Below are 9,019 nucleotides of genomic sequence, written 5' to 3'. Positions count from 1 at the left end.
GTTTCTCCATTAAAATTTAGTATATTAAATTCTTATGTGGAAATCGACAATATTGTGGAAGATTTCTCTTGTAGTTTTGTTTGAAAATGGACCAATTTTTACACAAAAATTTAATTTTTTCTGTCAAGATCAAAAAAACATCTCCAAACAGAAATTTCAATTTTTTATATTTGTATTTCTTATTCCTATAGAAATATCATGATGTACTCAACTTATATTTATTGTTAATGAATTGTTAAATTTTCAAAAAAAAATCAATAATATATAATCAAAAAAATATTTCTAAGTTTGTTTATGATATTTTATTTCTTTCATGAATAATGCTTTTTTAAGTTATTTTTTTCAAATTGAAATATGAATTTTTTTTATTATTAACTAGTGAACTTGTTTTTATATTCTATTTTTCATTTTCTAAAAACTGTTTTTTCAAAAAACATAAAACTGTTTTATGTAAGTAAAACATCTTTGACAAATGGATGCAAGAATAGAGTTTTTTCCTTTCTTTTTACTCTGGTGCCATTCTTACGAGTAACAATATTAACCTCTAGGAATTTAAAAAAAAAAAAAAAAAATCCATAAATATAACCCTTGGAATTGGGTGGACCAAGATACATCAAAACTGCTTGTGCATAGTACTTGACCGTGAAGGAAAACATGTCAACTGTACCTGCCTGTGAACTCTTAGGCCAAAATTAGATCTCCTCGTAAGCATTTTCATCTTGACGAGGCAATGGTGAGTTCCTTGAATAAAAAGAGCTGGTATTTACTGTTCCATCTGCCATCATAGACCGGACTATCTGCAAATGCAAATAAAAAAGTTCTATACCATAAATCTTCTCTAGTTGTACGGGAGAGAATTCGATATATTTTTCGGCTTTCAGGTTATCATAAACAGAACATTCATAAATTAAATATTCAATTCTTCAATTGAAGACAGCATAGTACCAGAACTCGGACACTTAAGCAATAATGCATTCAAGTGCTTAGCAACCAACCTTTTCTATTTCTTCATGAAGATGGGGATTGTCTCTCAAGTACTGTAATGCTCTGTCTCTTCCTTGTCCCAATCTTCTCAAAACACAAATGAAGAAACAGTAATGAGCCACAATATTTAAAAGTCCACAGCAGCAGAGAGCTATTAAACGTACTACTTCCCAGAAAAAAATAGATATTTTAACCAAAACACTAAACTAGAAGAAAATCTGAAAGCAAGCACCTTATACTTCATGAGAGAGAATGGGCTGTTCTCCATTATGCTAAAGCACTACATATAGTTCTAGGGTCTAAGTAATTAGCTATAATCAGAACTTCAAGGCAATGCATCGATCTGGTCAGGGAAAAAACAACAAAAACATTTATCTTTTCCATTTCCTCAGTTTTTAAGTCCATCAAGTTGATCATTTAATTTAGCTATCCAGGAATGCCCCCAAACCTAGCAGCTCCAGTTTATTCTAGATTATAAATCATTGACTTGCCTATCTAAAAACTCCTAAGGAGCCATGTTCTACCACTCCGACATCGAATTGATATAATCAAACTTTTGATCAACAAACATTAAGCAGAAGACACCAATTCTTAAGGAGAATAGTCACGAAATAGATCTAGAAGTATTATACAATTTGCAAATAAAAGGGAACTTTATCTCTTGTCAAACTTGCATTTCTAACCAAGAACCATAGATGACTCCATAAACCCAAATGAAAAATCACAAGATTTTTACAAACTATATAAACTACTAAAAATTAATATAATTTTTGTGTAAATAAGCTTTTCAATACAATAATGAGACAAGATTATTTTTCAACATAATATTCCCTTCACTATGATACTTTTGTGACTATAATTTAAATGACATCATAATTGGATAAGTTATAGTTGTTCAAACTTCATAACTCAAAGCTTAATTTCAAATTTGAAACTCCATAAATTATAAAGAAGCCATAATACATTGAAAATGAACATATCACACATTTATATCTATATGAAAACACAAATAACAATTACTAAAATTATTCAATTATAAGATTGATTTAATATATAAAACTTAAACACAAAATGGTATAAAAGTAAATAAACAGTAATAAGTTTCATATACAAGAAAAGAAGAATATTTTGAAATACAAACATATAAAAATATAAATATATTAATTCAAAAACTCATAAAACTTTATCCTCTAAAAACTCATAAAATCTTATTGATATCAGTAGTAAAAACAATATTTTAACTTGATTTTACTTGATTCTGAGGCTGCATATGTTCTGAACCATTATATGTTCATAACTTGTAAAATCATGAGGCCAAAAGTCACATTGTTAACAAAGAGACCATTAACTTTAGAGGTCGACGAAACTAAACTACATAATGCAAATAACCACAACCAATGACTGAAATATACTGAAGAAGTAACTGCATAGTGAGAAAAGAAAAATATAAATGATAGTGTAAGTACAATTTCCCAACCAGATAGACCTTTTATACCTTGAGGAAAACCCATATGGCAGAACGAGACCCTTTCATAAGGAAAAAGTTTTTGCTGTTTCAAAAAAGATCTGGCAGAACACCAACAAGGTGAGACACGAAAGACTTTAAAGAGCAACAATGGAGTGGGAAGAGAAGAGAGGATAGGATTAGCCGACAAAACTTAACCAAAAAGTTATCCTTTAATGTATACACTTGCAGATGACACAGTTTTAGTAGACAAAACTCAAGAGTCAAAATGAAGGTCAAGTTATGGAGGAACACCAAATGCAAACAAGAACCTCTAGGAAAAAGAAGATTAAGGTCTCAAAAAGCTGGAATTATGGTCCAGATTTTAATATAGGATTTTATTAGACGTTGAGTCCCTAAAGATTCTTATATTTCTATTTACTTTAAAACTAGTCAGTTGCTGATCTAGTATTCTGCAATATTTAATCTAAGGAATTTTTATAATTTTGAGATTTGATGGAAAATCTGCCAAATAATAAACAAGAAAAGCTCTAGTTTGCTAACCTCTGGAGAGGAATGAAAAACTAAGAGAAAGGAAAAGCTGAAGGAAAAGAACAATAAGAAGAAGCCACAACAAAAGGATAAGTTTAATTTGAGTGTTGCAAAGAACATATGCTTAGAATCATTTAATCCATATAACCTGTTCTAGATATTTAGCCCCCAAAAAGTACAGAAAAATAGATGATAAAAAAAAGAAACAGACTAAAGCTAAAATCAACATCAAGAAACATTATAGAAGTCCAAAGGCCAACCTTTGGTCCCCATAGCTATACCAAGAACCCTTCTTTACCACAACGTCCATCATTTCAGCACAATCCAGAACACAACCCTGCATAACAATCAAAGTTAAATCAGATACAGCAGTTTGCACCATGAGAAGAAATGACCATTATCATATTGCAATACTAACCAGCTGACTCACTCCCTCCCCAAATATAATTTCAAACTCGGCTTGCTTGTATGGCCTTGAAACCTATCACAACTTTTAATCAGAATAATGATTTGATCCATTTACTAGCAACATCAACAAAAGGAAAAAAAGATATCAAAACATCAAACGTAAAGGATAAAACTATAAAAGATGAGAGTTGGTAGTATTTTGATATATGTTATTAATTAACACCTAATGTTAAGTTTTAGAAATCTGCCACAACCTGACTTGAGTAAAAGACACTACTATAATGCAAACACCTATCCAAGTGAAAGGGTGACAAGAATGGAAGAAGCGCGATGTGGTGAACCTCATTCCATTTCGTCTTCCCAGTTTCCTTAAATACAGGCAAAGCTCAAGGTAAAGCAGTTCAAGAAAAAATAATATAAATGATTAAAAAAGGTGTAGAATTTCATTATCATCTATAAGTAATTCTTACATATGAAGTATAGTTTAAAAAGGTTGACGTACCTTACTTTTCTGCACTCTTACACGAACTCGAAGCCCTACATCTTCATCTCCTTTGACCTACAATGATATAAAACACTACTATTGTAAGAAATCACTAAATTGGAAAAATAGACAGCACAGCAAAAAAAGTATAGGTTATCATTGTCCTAAAACATATAAAATACATACATATGAGCTTCAGTGGTTCTTTATTCATATCAAGCAGTCATTTTACTTACAGACTTTATCTTCCCAGTAGAACGTATTTCAAGACGAACTGAGGCAAAGAATTTTAGAGCAATTCCTCCACTTGTCACTTCTGGATTCCCATAATATACACCAATCTAACAAATCCACAAGAATAAAGTTATGGGAAGAAAAAACTAAATATATTGATTTACAGAACTTAAAAATGCAAAAAGAGAAGGATTTGTTGCAATTGTGAATTATATTCTTCACTCCCATATACTCTACCTATTAGAATACTGAACATAATTAATCAATGGTACCTTATATCTTATTTGATTAAGGAAAATGAGAGTACAACCAGCTTTTGAAGCATTTCCTGACATTTTACGCAGTGCTTGGCTCATAAGACGTGCTTGCAAACCCATTTGCTGCATCCCAATCTCACCCTATGGTGAAAAAGATAGAAATCAGTTAAACATGGGTACAGTTCAAGGTTGCCTGTAATACAAAGCTATTGCAACTGTAAAGATGATGGCACACTTCAATCTCTGCCCGCGGAGTAAGAGCTGATACAGAATCAACACAGATAAGATCTACAGCACCGGACCTGCACATACGATCTGCAACTGAAATATGGGAATGAAATTAGACCTCATATAAATGTCATTTATTCCAATTGTATAAGCATCAAACTTAACCTGCACTCAAGCCAATTTTCAATGAAGTATAAAAGAAATAATGTCATAATCAAGAACAGCATATTACTTTCTAGCGCCATTTCACCATTATCAGGTTGGCAGACAATCAAATTTTCTACGTCCACTCCTAATGCTTTCGAATAAGCTGGATCAAAAGCATGCTCTGCATCAACAAGCATTGCATTGCCACCAAGCTTCTGCACATTTAGCATCAAAAAATTTTATCTTGGTCCTTAGCAGACATAAGTATTTATAGAACCATCCTGCAACATGCCAAAAACTAAAAAATGGGAATTAAAAAAATCAGAAAAAGAAGAAGAAGAACCTGAACTTCTGCAATTGCATGGAGTGCCAGAGTGGTCTTGCCACTACTTTCTTGTCCAAATATCTGTAAACAAAATATGCTATTTGCAACAGAAATTCTACTGGCTAGCAAAATCACAACAAAGTGCTTTCAAGATAAGAAGTTCATCATTGAATTCCATTAATTAAAAATCAGCACTTACATGGGGGACAAAGAGACGGTAAATTATTCTTGGCAAAAAGAATAGTACTCAAAAAAAAATGGAATCCAGAAATTTAACAGCATAAAAGTTTCAGATAGATTGAATATTTTACAAAACCAGGAAGTATAGGACTCCTAAATAACCTTCTCAATTTAAAACCCAGTCTAACTACATTTTTTCTAAAGGCCAGTTTGAACAAGATGGTTTCTCACTAATCAAGTACATGCTTTCTTAATTTAGAAAGTTATATCTTTGCCCTCAATCAAACATTAATATAGCAAAATGGTTAAAATTACTAATTTGACACAGCACAGACCAAAGTGCATGTTGCAGCAAATCTCAGAAGGTTTCCCACCAAAATCACCCTATTCTAGCCTAATTGTTGAGAATTAATCCCCTAAATTCTTTCTCTACGTCAAGGATTCTCTGACTTCAATTCATATTTCTAGCAACAATGTTAGCTTGTTTTACCTAATGAAGTAACAGCCTAAACCCTAACCATTTGGAAAAAAAAAAAAAAATACTTGGACACAAATATCTTACCTAACCATTTTTTGTCAAGGATAGCAGATGTTAGAACCACTAAAGCCTGCCCTGGATATGCTTAAGGAGGAGAATCACTATTCAAGATGAGAGGAGAGTCACTACCCAAGATGAGAGGAGAATATCAAGATGAGGAGACTCACTATCCAAGATGAGGCTTTTAGATTTTTTTTTTTTTTTTTTTTTTTTTTTTGGATCTAGAAAATTAGTAACTGAAGCTTGGAGACGAGTGTCCAAGAAAGGGGAAAAAATTATCATTTGGAAGATATGGAGAATGCGATGCTCCAAGAAAAAAGTCAGGAAAAATTGAAGACAAAGTACTTTGAGATGTAAAGTTATTTTTTGAAGAAACATTTGCTCCAAGAATTGCAATTACTTTAGGAGACTTGGAGAGATGGTGCTCCAAATAAAGGCAAACAGCAAAAATAAAGAATTTCCAGCAACAGTGCCAAGAAGTGTTGAAATCTATTAGCACGTGACACTATTGTTGTCAGAGTAATCTAGTTATTTGATATTTTTGGAGGGAAAACTTGCATTCAAATTATTTGTGTTTGCAAGACTGTTAGTGAGACTAGGTAGAAGCCTAGAATGTATGTTTAGTTTGAGAATTAAAGTTGTCTAGACATGGATTAGGTTTGAGACAAAGATGAGATGGTCTTAGAGAAGTACAACATGGTTGTAACTAGATCTCTATGTATGTTCTGAAGAAATCAATGAATTGCAGCCCATTGAGATTCATTTTACAGAACCTGGTTCCTTTATGATTACTATAAAAATTAATAAACATATAGAGATAAGAAAACTAATATAAAAAAATTAATAAACATATAGAGATAAGAAAAAATTAATATATAAAAATTAATAAATATGAATATACGTGATTGAATCTCTGCTCTACCAGTTCTTAATACAATCAAATTTATTGTTTTACTTTCATCCAAGAAACAATCTCTTTCCTCTTGTTTGTGTCTATCCCAACTTAATTTGTATTCAGCATTCTTTCTGAAGTTAATTTAGCAATTGTAATTCCTAAAAGTGCCAACTAAACATCTTAGTGTTGGTAAACAGTCTATAATACTTAAATAAAAGCTCATTCAGTTGTGCTTTAGGTCTTACAAAATTATAACATGCATAATTCTGCTATTTTGCTCACTCAATCACCATTTTCAACAGCCAGACAAGGTAGTATATCAATTATGAAGCAATTGAATGAGTCGCAACATATTTACTTTCCCAGCAAAACCAATGTCTTGAGTCATGAGATGCAAATGAAACCTCCTAAAACTACAATAAGATAGATACGGACATGTAAAGATTGATACCTCAACAATTCTTCCTTTCGGAAGGCCACCACCTAAAGCAAAATCTAGTGTCAAACAGCCACTGGGAAAAGTCTCACTGCAAGAAATAAGCTCAAAATTGAGGTCTAACTCCAAGTCTCTGTAGTAAGGATGTGACAGTCAATAGGTCCATCCACTTGGCTAAAATAAGAATATATGTGCATGTTCCATTTCAATTTCACACTTCCAGACCCCGGAGACTCCAAATGTCAAGGATAGCAACCAAAGGGCTCAACAATAAAGAAAAAGAATAGGGAGATTAAGAAACAAGAAGAGTACTTACACCAGTGCTCCACCAGCACTTCCCAATCTTGTAACACTTCCTTTTCCAAATGAGTTATTTATGTCATTCATTGCTGCTTCCAATGCTTTTTGCTGGGAGAAAAGGAAGAAAAACAGGCGATGCTTATGAGTAATAATTTCAGATATCAATTGTTGACTTGGCTGATAGTAGATGTTACTTAGAATCACATAATATACTTAGCATCACATATAAAATTGAGAATGTTGATACAAAGTCCACACAACTTCCACATAGCTTGACCTTAATAATGAACTAATATTAAAAAATACTGGCATAAACCTTTAATCTTCGTTCTCTAGATTAGTTACACTAACATTGTGTTCCAGCACACAAGGTAGATACAAATCTACTCCATCATATTTTATATCACCACAATCAAAACCCCAAGACCAGCTATATCTTTATACCCTTCTCTTCAAGTTGTGCTACTCTGCCACATGTTCCATGATAATATTCAGTCCCAAAAGTTAGGATCTTTTTGCTCCATTACCAGATTAGTGTTGGAACACTAATAAAAGCTCATTTTATTTAATAGACATAAAAGAAGAAAGAAAAGGATAAAAAAGCCATGCTTCGTAATAGAATTCCTTAGGCATTATGACAACATCTGCCACTCAATATTCCTTAGGTCACCTTACGAAAATCTAAGAATCACAAATTACTTAATCTCGTCATTTCAATACATATAAATAATTGGTAGTAAGGTTTCAAGATAATTCCTCCAACTTCTATTCCATTAATATACAAATGTTACAATGCAACTCTAACATCAACCAAGAAACATAAATTATCTAAAATTTACAATTGTATATGAAGTGGTAACAGAGCAACAAAACCCACAAACTGAAAGAAAATGAGAATCAAAATTCAATAGCTTGTACCAAAAATGTCAAAACAGAAATAGTCTGGCTATGGAGGGCAGACAAAGCCATATTTTCACAACAAACGGAAACAGAAGTTCGTAAGTACCCGGTCGAGGAAACGAGAGTCGGAATCAGGAAAGAGAGAGCCATTATTGAGTTTGGGTTCGAATTCGCAGCGAATTTTGTGAGATTGTTTTCTAACAGCGGCAACTTGAGAGGCTTTGAAACTGAAACGATGGCGCATAGGAGAGGAAAATAGGAGAAAAGAGTTTACTTTTAGAGGGAACACTATTGAATCCATTCAAGTGTTTACAGTTAGTACTTACAGGCAAGGAAGAAGAAGAAGAAGAAGGATTAAAAAGTTAAAAAAAATTGAAAAACAAGCAATTGCAACAGCACCGGCTCAGTGAGGCGCGGGTTTTCTTCCTTGCTTTTATTGTTTCAACTTCTTGAGCTGAACGTGCATTTTCTTTTCGCCCTTAAATTTTTCTAGGGAAAATATTTATTTCATGTTACAAAAAAAATTTTTCAATAGTCCTTGTATCTTTTTTATATTAGGTGTTTAGTTCAATAAGGTTTGGTTCCGTCTAACTGATCCTTCCATCTAATTCTAGTATTTTTGACGTTTAATGCCTGGTGAAAGACTAATACATCCTTATGACAAGGCAAAATTTAAAGCCAGTATCACCTTTCTTCTCCTTCGTCTC

At 32.5% G+C, this 9,019-nt stretch overlaps 1 protein-coding gene across 1 annotated transcript; it reads right to left on the bottom strand.

Annotated features, from left to right (window-relative positions):
- Window positions 1–477: 477 nt before the first annotated feature.
- On the bottom strand, window positions 478–8,795 carry RECA1 (recA DNA recombination family protein). Its single transcript, XM_020679424.3, has 13 exons — window positions 8,419–8,795; window positions 7,429–7,520; window positions 7,128–7,203; window positions 5,082–5,144; window positions 4,824–4,953; window positions 4,599–4,684; window positions 4,379–4,504; window positions 4,109–4,213; window positions 3,891–3,947; window positions 3,399–3,461; window positions 3,241–3,317; window positions 996–1,068; window positions 478–797 (listed from the first exon to the last, which is right to left on the bottom strand). The coding sequence occupies exons 1-13, from the start codon at window positions 8,611–8,613 to the stop codon at window positions 693–695; spliced, it is 1,248 nt and encodes a 415-aa protein (XP_020535083.1). The 5' UTR covers window positions 8,614–8,795; the 3' UTR covers window positions 478–692.
- Between the last annotated feature and the right edge of the window lie 224 nt (window positions 8,796–9,019).

The sequence above is a fragment of the Jatropha curcas genome, chromosome 7 (assembly GCF_041381405.1).
Source record: "Jatropha curcas cultivar XTBG-Jc1 chromosome 7, XTBG_Jcur_1.0, whole genome shotgun sequence".
NCBI lineage: Eukaryota > Viridiplantae > Streptophyta > Magnoliopsida > Malpighiales > Euphorbiaceae > Jatropha > Jatropha curcas.
This window is presented reverse-complemented; position numbering and strand designations above follow the sequence as displayed.

Excerpts from the sequence above, each read along its gene's own strand:
- RECA1 (XM_020679424.3), bottom strand. The coding sequence starts at position 8,613 with ATGGATTCAATAGTGTTCCCTCTAAAAGTAAACTCTTTTCTCCTATTT. Across the intron at positions 3,948-4,108 it reads CTACTGGGAAGATAAAGTCT|GTCAAAGGAGATGAAGATGT; the intron begins GTAAGTAAAATG and ends ATATCATTGTAG. Across the intron at positions 3,462-3,890 it reads TAAGAGTGCAGAAAAGTAAG|GTTTCAAGGCCATACAAGCA; the intron begins GTACGTCAACCT and ends AAGTTGTGATAG.